The 18,035-nt window shown below is 40.4% G+C and overlaps 1 protein-coding gene across 1 annotated transcript in view; it reads left to right on the forward strand.

Moving 5' to 3' along the window:
- Positions 1-9,514: 9,514 nt before the first annotated feature.
- TNFRSF21 (TNF receptor superfamily member 21) overlaps positions 9,515-18,035 on the forward strand; it is a 112,022-nt gene continuing 103,501 nt past the window's right edge. Inside the window, exon 1 of the mRNA XM_036766676.1 lies at positions 9,515-10,102. Within this exon, the coding sequence (XP_036622571.1) occupies positions 9,986-10,102 (117 nt within the window). The 5' untranslated portion in view covers positions 9,515-9,985. The remainder of the gene's footprint in view (positions 10,103-18,035) is intronic.

The following is an 18,035-nucleotide window of genomic DNA, read 5'->3' on the forward strand; positions in this document are numbered from 1 at the left end:
GTTTCCAGGTCAGTTGTTTTTCCAATGAGATATTTCACATTTTCTTCTATTTTTTTCATTCTTTAGATTTTGTTTGATTGTTTCTTGATGTCTCATAAAGTCATTAGCTTCCTCTTGTCCAATTCTAAGTTTTAAGGACTTTTTTCCTTCTGTCTTCTTTTCTGTACCTCTTTTAACATTTGGCCAAATCTGATTTTTAAGGAGTTATTTTCTTCAGTAATTGTTTGTGCCTCTTTAAGCTATTAATTCTCTTTTCACAATTTTTATATAGCTTTAATCCCCCCCCCCCGCAATTTTCCTTTACTGCTCTTATTTGATTTAAAAAAATCTTTTCTTGCTCTTTTAAAAAATCTTTTCCCCAATTTATAAGTGGTCAAAGGATATGAATAGGCAGTTTTCAGATGAAGAAATCAAAGATGTCTACAGGCATATGAAGAAGTGCTCTAAATCACTTTTGATAAGAGAAATGCAAATGAAAACAACACTTAAATATCACCTCCTCCCAATCAGATTGGCTAATATGACAAAAAATGAAAGTGCTAACTATTGGAAAGGATGTGGGAAAATTGGGATACTAATGCAGTGTTGGTGGAGTTATGACTGGCTTGAGCTTCTATCTTTTATCTCCTTCTACTACTTTCATAGCTAAGTCTGGAGGTCTTCAAGTTTTTGGTGGTGTGATCTTGGAAGAGGTCTGTTTATTACCCTCCTGGTCTGTGCTATGCTCCTTACATAGGCAGGGACCATGCCCTTATGACCCTATTTGCCATGAAACTGTGACTTGGGTAATGGGTGACAGACCTGCTAGGTGTCACCTGTTCCTGCTCCCAGTACTAATATAGTCATCCCCTGGGATCTCTTTCTGACCAGATGTTCAGTACCCTTACTATCTCTGGGTAATGGGCTGCTCCCTACCATTGCTACTGCTTCCACAGTCCAACACTGCTTATACTGCTATTCTGTGAAAGCCTGGGGGACACAAAGAAATCATCCTAGTCAGCCGTTGTTCCTATGTCCACAGATCTCCCTATCTTCCTAAGCTGTTCCAAGCTGGAAAAATGACTCACTCTGACTTTTCCTTGATTTTCTCACTTAGAATTTTCTTTAATATATGTTTTCTTTGGTCAGCGTAGAAATTCTGGCAAAGTTGTTACCTTTCACTTTACCATCTTGACTCTTAATAATTCTTTTTTTATAAACACCATTGTCACTTCCTAGTGACTCCTTCCCCTCCCAACTTTACTTTAGAAAAAGTACAATAAAGTAAAAAAAAATCAACCCATTGGCCACAAAATATGCCCCATTCCTTAGCCATAATTGACCACCTCAACTGTAGGAAGGCTTTATCATCAGTCCTTCAAAATAATGATTAATCACTTCAAGTCCTTTCTCTGCATTGTCTTTTGCATTTAGAGGAATTAGTTATACTCTATGCTCAGCTATAGGTTTCTCCAAAACTCAAAAATCTTTTTTCCAAACTAATAAAACCCCAAATGTGATGAGGCTATTGTGACTTGCAAGTTCATATCAATCAACAAATACTGAGGCCATGAGAGTCACTGTGCTAGATCCCAGGGGACACAAAGAAATAAAAGATGCTGAAACAAAAGTCACTGAACTTACAGTCAGTCTAGGTGGAGAGAAAAAATATTTATGCAAAAATATAACTAGCAATTATTATTTGGTCAAGACCTATGATTTCAGTGGTATAGGGAATTCTGGCCAAGAAAACTCCCTCTACCCCTGCAGCAATTTTAGATCAGGTATCGTTCTGCAACTTCTGGTCTTAGAAGGTTGTCTGGGGACACTGAGAAGGGAAGTTTACTGATTTATTCACACCGCAATATGTATCAGAGACAGAATTTGAACCCAGATCTCCCTGACTCTGAGACCAGCTCTCTATTCCCTACATTAAGCTGCCTCTCAACTAACAATGCCAAAGAGTATGAAATGAGTGCCAAATGAATGAAAGAGATAAAGTGGTAGAAGATTTCAGAGTAGGATGAAAATAAGGCCAAGGTAGGATTAAGTGAAGATGCATGTCTTAAGTAGGTCCTTGAAACACAGGTAATTTTAGAGAAAAGCTGGGGAAATCTCTCTAGATAGAGTGAATGGGGTAAGCAAGGGAAAGGAAGCAAAAATGTGCAGTGTATTTGGGAGTTTGGGGAGAAAAAAGGAGAGAAGGTGCATTTGATTTTGTCTTTGCTTTAGCTCCTTGAGTTCTAGCTGTGCCATCAATTAACCAATGTTCATATATTTTAATCTCCTCTCTACTTCAACAAAAAAGTCTCTGGTGGGCATCATTGCTTTCTGATTTCTTCCTGCAAACACCCAAGTCAAAGTATCCTGAAGGAAAAATAAGTTCGGGAAGATTAGTGATTTCCTCAAATTGAGTTCTGATTCCTTCCAAGGTGAAATTATATAGAGCCACAAGAACTGCTATGCATTTTATTTTTAAATAACTAAGTTTCTAAACCCTTCTGGATTCAAGTTATCCTTCATGAGTGAAGAATAATGTGCTTATCAATTCAGTGTGGAGGCAAATTTATTGAAACCACGGGAAGAAATAGAATTGTGCGTACTTCCCTATCCATCAAAATGGAGTTTTCATTTCTATAACACCTCCCTTGACCAAAATAATTGATGCAATTAGAAAGTTAGAGAAGCCACAATTGCTGAATTAGATGTCTTTTGCTCATAGCTTCCCATTCTATTATAATAAATTTATGAATTATGAATGAATGAATAATGAATGAATGAAGGAATACATCTTCAAAATTTTACTGGATTAGTGAATTGTTTGATGTGGTTACTCCCTCTGAATGTGCAATTCAATTCACCAAGAATTCGTTTATTTTCTTTTTAACTCAACAAACACCAAAAAAGATGAGCGTTTCTATATACAAAACACAGTAGAAGAATAGGATTGAGTGTTCAGATGTGAATCACTTTCACGCACAGCTTTCATCACCCTCCAACTATTTACTAAATCAACATGCTATGTTCAAAGCTTTCCTGCTTGTCTATGTTTCCTACTGACCTTCTTTGTATATTTTAAAGGTCCTACAATGACTCTCTTTTCTTTTTCCTTTTAAAAAAGGAATTTTGCTTACCTTATTTCTACCCTCTCTTTCCTTCACTATTTTTTTAAAAAGTTTTATTTTTTTGTTCTTATATTACAAATATTTATAGATTTCTCTTACATCATGAGAGGTGAAGAGAAGGGTTGGATGTGAGAGCAGTTGTGGATGTAGAGTCCACAAGACTTGACAACTGATTGGATGTGGGGGATGAAAATGAAGAGTCAAGGATGGTTCTCAGGTTTTGAGCAACTTGTCCATATATTCTTATTCTTGTGGATTTCTTACATCAAGGATCCATTCCATGGCCTCAAGATCTCTAAACATTTTATGGGTAACTGTAAGGAATGATAAAAATGTAAAAATATGGGAAGACATATGTGATGTGATATAGAGCCAAGAAAGAAGACCCCCCCCAAACAATATAACTATTAACAGCAATATTGTTGACGTGAAAATGTTGAAGACAACAGCAACAAAATAGAAGCTAAACACAGGAGATGATGTAGGTATTCCCTTGTTAAAATTAAAGCTCACAGCCTTTGTTCTTTTAATATAAGCTGCTTTTGGGTTGTAGGACTGTTTTACTTTTGTATTTACATCCCCAGTGGCTAGCACAGGGCCTGGAAAATAGTAGGTACTTAATAAAGGATTACTGATTGATCAAGAAATAGTACATTACAAAAAGGTATGACTACAAGTACTGTCAGTCTGAAATATCCTTTTTTCTTGTTCAGCTTAATTTTGGGGGTGGGGTGGAGGGAAAAGGTCATACTTGATGATTTTTGCCAGTCATGTTAAAACAATTTATCCATTTAAAAGGGGGGCAGCGATGTAAGGGGGTATGTGTGAAGGGGTATGGCAAATTCTGTTGGTACCAGTGTAGCGCTCAAGCTAATGTTCGTTTATGTCTCACACTTGCTATAGGACCAGTCAACCTACTTTTCAGATTATGTATTTCCTGAATATCTTTCAAGCTGTGGAGCAAGGGTTCTTAACTGCTCTGTGTCAGGGACCCATTTGACATTCTGGTGAAGCTAATGGACTCCTTTTCAGAATTATGTTTTTAAATGTATAAAATAAAACATACAGGATTACAAAGGAAATAAATTATATTGGAATACAGTTACTGGTAACTGTGAGTGACTAAGAAATTTTGAGTAACTACAAACTATGAAAGAAGATGCTATACACTTTCAGAAAAAGAACTGATAAATGGAAGCATATATTTTATACTCTCCCTCTCCTGCTCCTCTCTCTCCCTCTCTCTCTCTCTCTCTCTCTCTCTCTCTCTCTCTCTCTCTCTCACACACACACACACACACACACACATATTATATACATATACATATGTGTGTGTATGTGTATCTATATCTATATATCTATCTGTGTCAAATGTTGGCCTTCTCTAGTGCAGAGTTGGTAGGGAGGAAGACAGCTTAAAACTCAAAATCTAAATAAATAAATAAATATATTTTTAAAAAAGGAATTCAACCATCAAAATATTAGTAATAAATACAAGTTCACAGATCCCAGGTTAAATACCCTTGTTGCAGAGGCAGCATGATGTACTCTAGTAAAGTCCTAGGCTTGGAGTCAGGAAGACATGTTCAGATGTTGTCTCTGTTCCAATGTCTTTTCAATCTTAGGCAAATCATTTAACCGTGCTTCATGTTGTTCTCTAGAACTTATTTACTAAGTTACAAAGGTGAAGTGAGTTCTTTCACTGGGAATTCCCTTCCTGATAAAATCACAGATTTTTTTTATTCTGCATCTTCCATGCAAATGATTGTTGGCAGTATTTCATAGCAAACTTATATCTACCATGTGTCTTTTTAAGCCACCCAAAACTTTGATGCTTTGAAGATTGTGGTGTTTCATGATGTGGTCTTTCTTTCATGTGGTCTTTCTACAATGGTTTTCAAAGTATGATATGGGGGCTTCTTGGAGTCCCCAAAGTCAAAACTATTTTCATAATAGTACTAAAATATTTTAATTTCCACTGTAGTAAACATTGATAGATATTATCTGCATAAACTAAACCTCTTCGAGGAATCCTCAATAATTTTTAAAAATGTGAAGGGATCCTGAGAACAAAAAGTTTGAGAACCATTGATCTATAGAAATAATAACAGCATCTCCAAAAGAGTATTGGTATTAAAATATAAGGTTTTTTGTGTGTGTGTATGTCACAGGGAACCTTGGGATCATTGAAAGTGTTATGTGGTTTCCCAAATATGATCCAGTTTTTTTCTGTTCTATTAAATTCTCCATCCAATTCATTGTCCATCTAAAAAGATATATGTATGAGATTATGAGGTATAGTATTGGCAATCTAATTCAATAGATTTTTTGTCCAGCTCCATGTCATAATATAGACCAGGGGTTCCCAACCAATTTTTGGTTTCTGTATCTTCCGATTTTTAGCAAATCATTCCATGTTTCCTATTCAGTGCAGAAAGAAATAAATCCTAGAGTTTACCTGTACATAAAAATAAAATAAAAAGAATAATTGATTTCATTGGTTATGTATCAAATCTTACCCATATTCATTGACAAGTTTCTTATATTAAATGGAAGTATATGTACCCCAGGTTGGGAGCTCCTGATCTTGGCAAGTAGTTGTTTTTTATCGGTTGGATTTTCCCCTGTGGATTGTTGAAGAAAATAAGTAAACAAAGCAGTCTAACTATATAATTTTGGGAGGACAGAAATTAGACTTAGAAATGATTGCCTTGCTCCCACTTTATACACAAAGCCAGATTTCTGAGAAGCCTAGATGTGAAGCCTGACTCCACAGTCTTCCTTCAACTCTGTGTCTTTCCAGGGAAGCTTCTGAGTCAAGAATCATCAAATAGCAATTGCTGGAGCTCTCTTGCTTGACTGGAAGTGACTTTATCACCTTTTTGGTGTCAGATTTTGGCTCTTTGGAGGGCTTTTGATTCTACCTACTTGATTTAAAGATCCATTTGCTATTTCTCCTTTTCACTTAGATCAGGGTCTGGAACTTTGTGAAGGATTCCCTCCTCCACTGTAGTCTTGTTTGGGGGCATAAAATTGCTTGGATCCTCATCTGCTCAATTTTCTGCATACCCTTTTGGAGCTGAAGTTGGAGGGCAGCCCAACCTTAGCTCACCTTACTTCTCAAACAGCGAGTGGCTAATCCTTCCATGATTACTGACTGGATGGGATTTAATAGTTCTCCCTTTCTTCCAAGGGCTTAGGCAGCCCACAGTCCCCATCACTGCCCAAACACTCCCAACTGCAATTTTTCAGTGACCTGGCTTTAGCTTACCTAACTTTTTCTGGACCTTGCATTTTAGATGACACTGGCCTAGCCCCCTCTCTACAAAACCTCACACTGAATATGGAGGTGCAGTAAAGTCCTATCTCATTACCTACAAGTTACCCTCCAGATTTCAGTACCTTTGGGAGTTGTTGGTATAGGCAGTCATGTATATTGGTAGTATTGGGGATATATAGTCTCCTTAGATTTGTTCAAATTCTGCCTCTTGTATTGGTCTAGTTAGCCTAGTGTTGGTCTAGAGTTGTATGTCCAGATTCTGAAAACTGAAGAGAGAACCATAGAGTGAAATTATCTGAGTTTATCTAGAGAAAAGGTGTCATAGTTTAAATTTATGGTTCAAATGTCATGGTTCAAGCTCTGCCTCTTACACTACCTGTGTGACCCTGGACAATTCATTTTCCCCTCTTGGGGATTCAGTTTCCTCTGTGGAATAGATAACGGCTAGCTCTAAAGCTGATGAAACAAGGGAGTTATAGACCTCAGTTTGAGAAAAGATGTTTCTGACATGAAGTTGTGTATTTTGATTAAACTGCCTAATCGATTCAATCAGCCAGTCTATTCATTCTAAAAGATTGGGGTGGGGTGGGAGAACTGACTAATTTCTTTTCACATTAACTGGATTTTTTTTGGATAGACTTGATCAGCCATTTCAATTTCAGTCAAAATTGTCAAATCAGCAGTGCATGTAGACATTCTCTGAATCCTTTATTCATTATGATTTCTAGCCCATACTTAATGAGGCAAATTAAACTCTAAATCCCTTAACCTACTGCCTCCTTTTTCACTAAAAAGACAATAAATACTATGGATTTTGACAATATTTTTAGAAGTCTTTGTGAAATTTGCCAGAGATTATGTTTGGGGGCCTTATATTATTTGGGGGGTTGAAATATGGCTCACTTATAAAACCAGTGACTTCCCCCCTCCCCATTTCAATAAAGCCTTGATTTTTTAATCTTTGCAGATATTCCTGTCATTAATTGGTTGAGTCTTTTGAGAAAAAGGGTTGGAGTCAGTCTCTGAATTGAGTTTCAGAGTTTTCCAAAGGGAGCAACAGAGCATAAGTCAGAACAATATTTTAATTAACAAGTAAATTGAGCAGTTGGCTCCATGTGCCTTTATAGACAATCTCCAGGAATAGAATCCAATCTAGTCTTCTGCCTTGAAGCTGACAAACTGACAATGAAGAATAGATTTAAGTTAGTGTAGGAGACAACAGAAAGCCAGGCCATCTGGAACCCCTCGGTATCAGAAGCTTTACCATAGCCTTCAGAAGTAACCCCTCACATGGTGAAATACTAAGATGGATCCCAGGGTTATTTCTGACCAAGACAGGGAAGAATCAAGGGACAAAGCACTGGATTTAAGGTCTCAGAGGACCCTGTTCTGCCCCTTACTTCCTCTAATCTTGGAGAAGTCCCTGCATCTCTCTTGGCCCCAATTTCCTCATTTATACAATGTACGATTGGAATAAATGGCCTCTAAGGTACCTTTCACTTCTAAATCTATGACACTATGAACCAAGATTGTAGTATCAGAAACAACCCTACAGTACCAGAAAAGGCAGGGCATATTACTCTATTTTGGAGGTCACTCCCCTCCCCAAAGTTGCCCTTATGTTTCTATGCTCCATGCTGACTGCTGGGATGCCATTATTATAACATGTTTTGCATAGACGTGGTCTCTAACAATCATAAGAATCTATGGAGGTGTAAACAATATCGTTAGTCACAGAATATCTGAATGGTTGAGTTGGAAAGAATCTTGAGAGATCATTCAGTGCCATCTCATTGTTGAAGAAACATAGAAACTCCAGCAAAGAGAAGTGATTTGCCGAATGTCACAAGGCTAGTCAGTTACTTCCTCTTGCCGTATTCCATATCCACTTAGTTTTACTGAGACCAGCTCCAAGTTGAGCTCCACACACAGTTATATTCTTTCCCCCAAAGCAGAGCTTCTCTTTAAAGTATATGCATGTGGGCTATTACTACTGTGCTGCAAGAAATGATGAGCTAGTTGACTTTAGAAAAACATGGAAGAACTCACATGAAATAATGAAGAGCGAAATAAGCAGAACCAGGAGAACATTGTATGCAGATAATAGCAATATTTTCCTAAGAACAAATGTGAATGGCTAAGTTATTCCAAGTATTATAAATACTCAAATGAACTATTGTTGTTTGACTTTTTTTTTAAAGAGGATCATGACATCAGGGAGGTGATACCAGGACTTGCAAGGGAATTGGATTTAAATGAGTGACAGCTGTGCAAAGTCACCAGCCTCATTTTCTCCTCCAGAGCCAACTGGGTCCAGTGGCAAGATATAGATCAGGACAACTGGAGATAGCCCTGGATGCAGTGGGAGACCCAAATGAACTACAAAGAAAGTATGAAGGAAAAAGTCATCTATCTCCAGAGAAAAATGTGATAAATATAAACATGCACAGTATACATATACATATATTCATAAGTGTGTGTGTGAATTGGCAGCCTTCTCAGGTTTCTGGGGTGGGGAGGGAAGGAGACAGTTCAGAACTTAAAATGTAACAATTTAATTTAATCTAAAAATAAAGTATATGCATAGTTCCTCCATGAAATACTTTGTATTAATAATAATAGCTAGCATTTATATAACGTTTTAAGGATTGCAAAGCATTTTCGATGTGTTTCTTATTTAATTTTCACAACTACGTAAGTTAGGTGACATTATTATCCTCATATTACAGACCAAGCTGGGGCTCAGAAGGTGACTCACTCAGGTTCACACAGCTGGGACTTGTCTCAGGTAGGATTTGAACTGAGATTTTCATGACTACAAGGTGGCCATTTTGCCACCTTGCTCCTAAATGTCGTTGCATCCAGAATGCCAGTAACCTGCACAAGACATGTATTCTGTGGAATATTTACCGCCCAGTCACTCTAAGAGAAAACTACGAGGAAAATATGGGGCAGGAGTGTGTAGACACCATGAAATTAGCAAATCTATTCCCCTAGTTAAGAAAACTCGGCTGTAATTCCCGAAGAGAACGCCAAGGGGCAACATTTCCCTCCCCCCTTTACACCTGGAACCCTCCTTCTTTCTAACTACACAAAGGGATTTATCTCCGCCTCTTTGTGACATCACAAAGGGCAGTACACCCGCCCCCTTCTCTTCCACCACGTGTGTATCTTTGCCCGGGCTGCCGCCCTAGCTCATTCCCTAGCCGGCTGGTTTCAGAGGCGGAGGAGGGGGTTGTTAGCCTTGGACTGAGGGTTCGCTATGGGAAGTTGCTCGTTCGTTCTCCTGCACCCAGCCCTTCTCCCTGGTTATTCGCAGCCGGTTTCGGAGGCGAGGAAAGGCAGGCTACGGCTGCTGCAGCGGCTGCCTCTCCTCCCCTTGGCTGCTGCACCGCTGGGCAGGTGCTGAAAGCCACCCAAACCCACTTCTGCCGCTCTCTTCCACCTCTTCTCCTGCCGCAGTCTCTATGGAGCATCTGAGTTAGATGGGCTCCTGGCCCCGGAGACAGCGGTGGATGTGGCGCTGGGCAGAGGCAGCTAGGGAGTGTAGCTGCCGCGGGGCAGCGGGCCACAGGCTCCTCTGCGAGCCCCCGGACCATCCATGGGGGCTTCTGCGAGCAGCACTGCCGCCGGCCGGCGCTGCTCCAGCTTCGCCTCTTCTTCCAGCTGGATCGCCAGCAGACCCAGAGCCGCAATGATCACCCGCTCCTTCTTCCTGGTAAGTGAAGCTCTTGGCGGGATTGGGGAGGCGGAGGCGGTAAAGGCATAGAACGCCCGGAGAGTGTGGGTGACCCGTTGAGGGGTGGCTTCCTCCTTCCTACGCGCCCTCCCAATCTCTCAGATCCCAAGCCCTGGCGCCTCTGGGCCAGCGGGGCATGAGGCCCTAGGACACCTGCCCTGGAAGAGAGGATGCATTCATGAGGGTGGATGGAAGCCTGGAGTGGCGGGGGCCTGCAAAGGCGGGGGAATAGGTCGGAGGGCCGCCCTTTGGGGAACTCTGCCAGGCCGGACTTTGGGGGACTAAGGCAAAAAAAAATCACGCAGTTTTACTGGGTGGTGGGGGGGAGCTAAGCGGTGTAGGTTTAGGCAGCCATCTCCGACTGCCCATCCCTAGGTTGACCACCATTCCCTGCGGAGAAGCTTCAAGTCTGCCTCGCTCCCTTCCGGGTCCCCAGGTGTGCCCCGGGCCCCTGGGCCAGATTCTGCGGTGCGGGGAGCCGGGGTGGGAGCTAGCTCTTCTGCGGGCAGCGCGGCCGCCGCAGCTTTTGTTCCAGCTGCAGTGTCATGTCGGGATGCTACCGCAGTAGGGGAAGGAGAAGGAACGAGAGAGAGCGCCCATGTGCATAGGAACCCTGCATTCCGGAGCAGGGCGCCACTGTCAGCCCGTCTTCTCTCGGGTCCTGCCCTAGCCTTCTTCTCCCTCCTCCCCCCATACCTCAGGCTGGTTCTCTGCTCCTGAAAACCTTAGACCCATCCCAAGGAACCGATAAAGTTCCAGCCACCGCATTAGAGCTCGGAATAGGGGGAGGGGGAACGAGACACAAAAAGGAAGATGAGCTCTTCCTTCTCTCTCCGGTTGGCTTTCCGCCCCTCCCCTCCTATTTACGGGCAGCGGGCTGGGATTCTTTCAAGCTGGTGCAGTCCCTCGGTCTGCTGCACCTGCTTCTGGCGCGTGTCTGGATTTAGGACCTTAATTACCTTGGCCCTTTGCCTTCAGCCCCCCCAAAACAACCCTGTACGAAAACGAATGCTTTTACCCTGCATATTCCCCTCTCTCGGAGACCCTGGGGAAGGGGTGCTATGGGTTAGGTTAGGGTTGAGGGGGCTAGAATTGGAGGTCAAATCCATGAATTTCTTCTCTTTCCTAGTCATTAATCTCCACATTTCTTAGTATTTCTTTACCTTTTGTCCCTTGCTGTAGGGAAAGTGGGGAGCTCCGGGCAAGGGGCCAGGGTTTCAGAGAACTGTCGCTTCCCCCCCACCTCCCCTCACTCCCCTTCCTCTACTGGCCTGGATTAGAAAACAAGAGTCAGGCTTCAAGGCAGTCTTTCCCTTGCTATAGCAGAGGCAGTCTTGCTGTCTCCTTTTCCTGAAAGGCTCAGAGCTGGGCCACCATGGGCTGCTTTGATCCTAGATCCTTGCAGTTGCTATGGTAGAGTGCATTCGGTGGTGTGTGTGTAATTGGGGGTGGGGGAGAAGGAGAGAACTTTTTTTCTGTTAGTAGCCCTAATGAACCTTTTCTATCCTCTTCCGTATTGGGGTAGATAAACTCTAGGTTCTCATTTTTGAAACCTGTGTTGGTGCACGGGGTTAAATGCATCAGAATTGTTTCAGTCAGTGAAGCTGGGTTTAAAAAAAGTGCTGGTCAATGGAAAACAACTGAAGGATGGAATTTAGTACTCTCAGACTTCTGCTTGACTTTTCACAAGATCTCTCATTCCATGTAATTATTCAGCTGGCCCCACTTTACTCACCTCCTTGAATCTTAGTTTGCTAATGAAAGATCCAAGGAGACAGTTCTGTGTTTCTGAACTAGGGAGGTGTTGAATGAGGCTCTAGGTAAATCAAGTGAAAGTCACTTGAAATACTTAAACTAGGAAAGAAAAGATAATGTAATTCTCCCCTCCCCCACCCCTGCCCCACCATATTTCTCCTTTTCTTAAATGCCTATTGAATTTTTACTTAACTTTGAGAGTGAAAGATCAGCTGTATTTAAAATTCAAGGGAAGATAATGTCTTAGAGTGAAAAGAGCCACTGGATTGGGAGTCAAGTGACATGGATCTTAGAATCTGTTGCTCAAAAACTTCATGACCTTGGATGAGTCATTGGGGGCCTCAGTTTCCTTCTCTGCAAATGAAAAGGTTTGGAATACAAGGTCCCCTAAGGTCTCTTCCAACTTTAACATTCTAACTTATAAAATAGTGTGGTGGGGGGAGCAGGGGGAAGCAATCCCACGATTTGGGGATATTTGATTCTCAGATTGAGTACGATGGAAGAGGTTTCACATGTCACTAAAATGGTAGTGGTGTGTCCTCTCAGACTTGAAATGTCAGGAAGACTGAGCATGGCAGTTTTCAAGGAACTACATTTAAATTCTGAGTGAAGTCTTTTCTGTTCCCCTCCTGGTTTTCTTAGTTGTGGGCAAGACATTTCTGTCCTCCTAGTTACCAGGACTTTGCTGATCTTTAAAGCAAAAAACTGCATCCTCAAAATTTTTTGATGGATAACCTACCACTTGAGGATACTTTGAAAAGTTCAAAACATATTGTGCATGAGACTTCTGAAACAAAAGCATTTTGAACTTTAGTTTTCCAGTCTGTAAGATGAGGATCATCATGCATGTACTGCCTGCCTCCTATAGATCATAGATTTAGGAGTTGGAAGAGACAGTATTCCATCCCCTCAAGGTCATACAGGTGGCAAGTGGCAGAGCTGATGTTTGAACCCTTATCAGTTGATTCTTCAATATCTTCTAAATAATAGGTACTATATTAATTTGAAGTGGTGAATATTCTTTATTTCATTGCTATTTTTATGATGATTTGACAGATCTATGAGTAAAATTATTGCGCAGAGTAGCAGAGTTAGAACATTGTAACTTAGCACCAATTCATTGCAGTTTTAAGAGATTTTAAACATTTGCCCACACAGTTTATATTTCCTCAGTGGAGTAATAAAGGAAAAAAACAACAACAGCAAAGGACCAGGGGTAAGAAAACTTGAATTTTAATTCTGATTCTGCCACTCACTAGTTAAACTACCATGGACAGATCATTTCATCTGTGTGGGCCTCAGTTTTCTAATTATAAAATGAAAATATTGAACTAGATAATCTTTAAGGTCACTTTATTTTGAACATTCTAAAATTCATGTTGACCAGACTTTAATGAGATACAGAATTGGGAAGAACCTTGATAATCTAGTTCAACCCCCTCATTTTACAGTTGAGGAAACTGAGGCCAGATTAGGGATGTGACTAGCCCAAGATCATTTGGTAGTAAGAACTGGGTTAATTGGTTCAGATTCAACTCTCTTAAGTCCAAATCCCATACTCTATCCACTATATCCTATTTTCAGCTGCCTTCATTTATTCATTCATTCATCTATCCATCCATCCATCCATCCATCTATTCATTTATTTATTTATTTGTTACTCAGTGCTGTTTGGTCATTTCGGTTGTGTCTGACTCTTCATCGCCCCATTTGGGGTTTTCTTGGTAAAGATGCTGGAGTGTTTTGCCATTTCCTTGTCCAGCTCATTTTACAGATGAAGAAACTGAAGGAAACAGTGTTAAGTGACTTGCCCAGGGTCACACAGCTAGTAAGGGTCCGAGACTGGATTTGAACTTGGGAAGATGAGTCTGGCTCTAGACCTAGCACTCTATCCAGTGTGCTAACTAGCTGCCACAAGGATGATATTTTCATGTTTCTAACAAAGTGCCTTAACTTTTAAAAATGACAACATAATAGCTAAAGGAGGAGGAGAATGCTTTAGACTATTTTTAAAGAGCAATTTTATATTTACCAGGTCTTGATGGGGGAGAAGGGAAGAGACCCTGGAGCACAGGTTGGCTTTTTGGGTAACAAAAATATGAATTTCACCAAGTGTCTCATTGGGAAGATCTGTCTGTCTTGCCACCTGTGTTTATATTAAATCGACGTATCTGTACACTACTGGAAAAAAATTAAACACCAAACAGAGTCTATGTGTTAAGTTTTGAGTAGGAGTAGTGACTGAAACGTTGCTATGATAATTTCAATGCATAGAGTAATAACAGAAATGTAAATGGTTAATATGCAAGTTTATTTTTATAGTGATGTTCAGTGCTAAGTTTCTGAGCTTATATTGCATTAAAAATTTTTTTGAAGCTGTAAGACACATCCTACTTAGAGTCCTCTGTCTCTTCCTCCTCCTGCCCCTACTCAAAGTGATGGTTCCATCCTCTACTTTCTCATTTGTATGTATCTTTCTGCATTTATATGCTAAGATATTATGATAAGCCAGAATTTGGCAAATACAGAGAGGACTCTAGACTTTCATTATCTAGATGAGAAACTGAGACAGCTCAAGTGCCTTGCTCAATATCACAAAAGTATTGGAACTCACATCCCTTTGAGACCAAAGTCACATTTACTTCCAACTATCTGCCTTTCCCATGAGCTTCGCTTAGATTGTAAGCTCCTGTAAGCTCAGGGGACCTAGCACTGTGCCTTGCACACAGCAGTTGACTAATAACAGCTGTTGAAATGAGTGACTCTTTAGTCTAATGCCTTTTCCACCATCATGATTGTTTCTCCTGTAACTCGGGAGAAAGGACAAACAAGACTTGTGAGTTTCTGCTGGCATTTAGGTGTTCAATGTGACCTTAGTGCCAAGTATGACACAACAGGAGCAGGACCTGTTCATTGATCTCCAGGAGCTTATCTTGAAATGAGTCAGATAAGGTAGGCTTGAGAAGGACCCATGACATCACAGATCTAAAGCTAGAAGGGACCTCAGTGGCCATCTAGTCCCAGCTCCTTCACCTTACAGATGAAGAAACTGAGACCAAAGGAGGTTAGTTGTTTTGTTCAAGATTACTCAGGTAGTAAGCTTCAGAGGTGGAATTCGAACACAAATCCTTTGACTCCAATACCTGTGTTCTTTCCCCTGTACCACACTGCTTCCAATAATGAAAAGGGTCAGGAAGTCTTAGAAACTTTAGTCAATTTAAATCATTTTGATTTTAATTTAATTTAAATTTGAATTTAAATCCATTTGATCAATTTAAAATGAAAATACTTTACTTTGCTATCAGTGGCTACCAAACTTTGAACTTGGTAGAAAATAGCAAGTGTAATTATAAGACCTTAAAACCTGAACCCCACCCCAACCCCCAATGAGTTTGCTCTCTTTTAATGGGGTTGATTACCTAGCATCTCTGTACCTCAGGATGCCCATTTGTCAAGAGGGAGTACCTTCTCATACAAGGCTCCTTGTCAGATTCATTGATAAGCTTGGAAGAGGCCATCATTAACGTCATATCCAGGATCTGAATTGTTAAAAGGCTGAGGGTAGGCTGCCTCTTTTCTGTGTGTTCTAACCAGATGATCTTAAAGTATCAGAGCTGGGAAGAGCCTTAAAAGTTATCTAGACCAGTTTGCTAAAGAAGTGATGGGATTACAAAAACTTTTTTTCTTTTATTATGAATTTAGCAAACTTAACAAATTAACAAACACTCTGAAATATGAAAAGCAAAAAAAAGTGTATGAAAAGGTGAAAACTTCTATCAAATATCTTTTTTAAAAAAATATTAAACTTGACAGGATAGTAACAGAATTGCTCTATTTGTGTCTCTGAACTTTTAAAAAATGTTTTATTGAAGGTTTTTCTTTTTTCTTTGTTTCTTGGCATTTCTCTTTCTCACTTTCCTTTTCTTTGTCTTTCCTCTCTCTTTCTCTTCCTCTTCTTTTTCCTTTTTGTCTCCTGTTTCTTCCCCCTCAATGGAAAGAACACTGGGGCTCTAAAGCAAGGAATGACCATTGCTTAGTCTTTTCAGTCTTATCTGACTCTTTGTGATCCCATTTGTGCTTTTCTTGGCCAGAATGCTGAAGCAGAGTGCCATTTCTTTCTCCAAATCATTTTACAGATGAAGAAACTGAGGCAAAGCGGGTTAAGTGCCTTGCCCAGGGTCACACAGCCAGTAAGTATCTGAGGCTGAATTTTAACTCAGGTCCTCTTGACTCCAATCCTGGTGTTCTATCCACTATGCCCAAAGTAAGAAAACCTGGGTTCAAATCTCACCTGTGTTACTCTTTGTGACCTTAGGCAAGTCATTGAACCTTCCTGGGCCTCAGTTTCCTTATCTGTAATGTGAAGAGGTTGACCTAGAGGTTCTGTGAGGTGCTTTCCATTTTTGAATAGATGACCTATGACCTCAGTAGAAGTCATTCTGTGAATCAAGTAAGTATAGTCTATCAAAGCACACTAACAGAATGTGTCTAAAAATGCATGCCTCATTCTGCATCTGTAGTCACCTGTCTTCTAGGAGGTGGGAGGCATGCTTCATCATCAGTCCTCTGAAGTCATAAATGACCACAATCTTTGGACTAGAATTCCAGAATCTTTCAAAATTGTCTCTCTTTACATCATTGTGGTCATTGTATAAATTGTTCTCTGAGTTCTTATTTCATACTGCATCAGTTCATAGTGAACTTGTGAAATGACTTATTCAAGGTCACATAACTAGTGCCAGAGTGAAGACTCCAAACCAAGGTTCATTCCCCCAGACTAACCAAAATATGTGATAGCCTTGTGGCTTCTCCAAGAAGAAAAAAATGTAACAAAAATAATAAAATAATACCACCCAAATTTTAGGTGTGTGTGATATTTATTTTGTTTATGTGACAAGCATTTATCAAGTACCTACTGTGTGTCAAACATTATTAGGCACTTAAGCTGGTAAGAAAAAAAAATGAAATAGACTTTGTCCTCAAGGAACTTAACATTCTATTGGCGTCTGAAGGGGAAACAGCTGGTGTTCAGCAAATCAATATGAAATGTTTTATATTTTTCAAAGTACTGTAACTTCTCCGTCTTGTGTCATCCAGAAACAACACGGTATTCATTCTGGAAATAGTGCTGAACTTGGAAAACATGACTATCAGTCACTGGTGATCTTGGATAAGTCCCTGAACCTCTAAGCCTCAGTTTCCTCATATGCAAAAATGGATATAATACTCATCCCACCGCCTTGTAGTATTAGGAGAGTCATATGAAAGAGAATATGTGAAAGCTGTTTGTCTATTATAAATTTATCATACAAAATAATTAGACAACATGGTGCCTGGAAATGAGTGCTCAACTTGGACTCACAAGACCCAAGATCGAATCCCTTCTCTGTTACTTGTTACCTGCGTGACCTTGGGCAGCTTAAGTCATTTCACCTCTGTGAGCCTTTGATTTATAATGTAAGATGATTGGTTATCTGTAAAACTTGGATAAGAAATGAGGTGACTTGGGGCCAGAGAAATGCATTGAGATACCCAGGGTCAAACTGTTAAGCAGCAGTGCCCTGTCCTACATCATACACTATGCAACAGATCTCATTATGACCAAGCAATTAACAGATATCGCGCTTTAAAGTTTGCCAAGCATTTTATGTATAGTATTTCATTTGAGCCTCACAAAACTTTTGTGAGGTAGGTAACATGAGCATTACTATCCCCATTTTACTGATGAGGAAATTCAAGTAAAGAGGTTAAATGTCTGACATATAAGAGGTGGGATTTGAACTCAGGTCCCCAACTCCTAAATCTTTCACTCTTTCCAATATGTATCATGTTATCTTTTCAGCTGGGGCAGCTAAGTGGCACATTGGATAGAGCACTGGGCCTGGAGACAGGACTTCTTGAGTTCAAATCTGGCCTCAGACACTTACTAGCTGTGTGACTGGTCAAGTCACTTAACCCTGTGTGCCTTGGTTTCCTCATCTGTAAAGATCTGAGTTCAAATCCAACCTCAGATACTTACTAGCTGTGTGACCCTGGACAAGTCACTTAACCTTGTTTGCCTCAGTTTCCTCATCTGTCAAATGTGCTGCAGAAGGACATAGCGAACCACTCCAATATCTTTGCCAAGAAAACCCCAAATAAGGTCATGAAGAGTTGG

This window comes from Trichosurus vulpecula, chromosome 7 (assembly GCF_011100635.1).
Source record: "Trichosurus vulpecula isolate mTriVul1 chromosome 7, mTriVul1.pri, whole genome shotgun sequence".
Lineage (NCBI taxonomy): Eukaryota > Metazoa > Chordata > Mammalia > Diprotodontia > Phalangeridae > Trichosurus > Trichosurus vulpecula.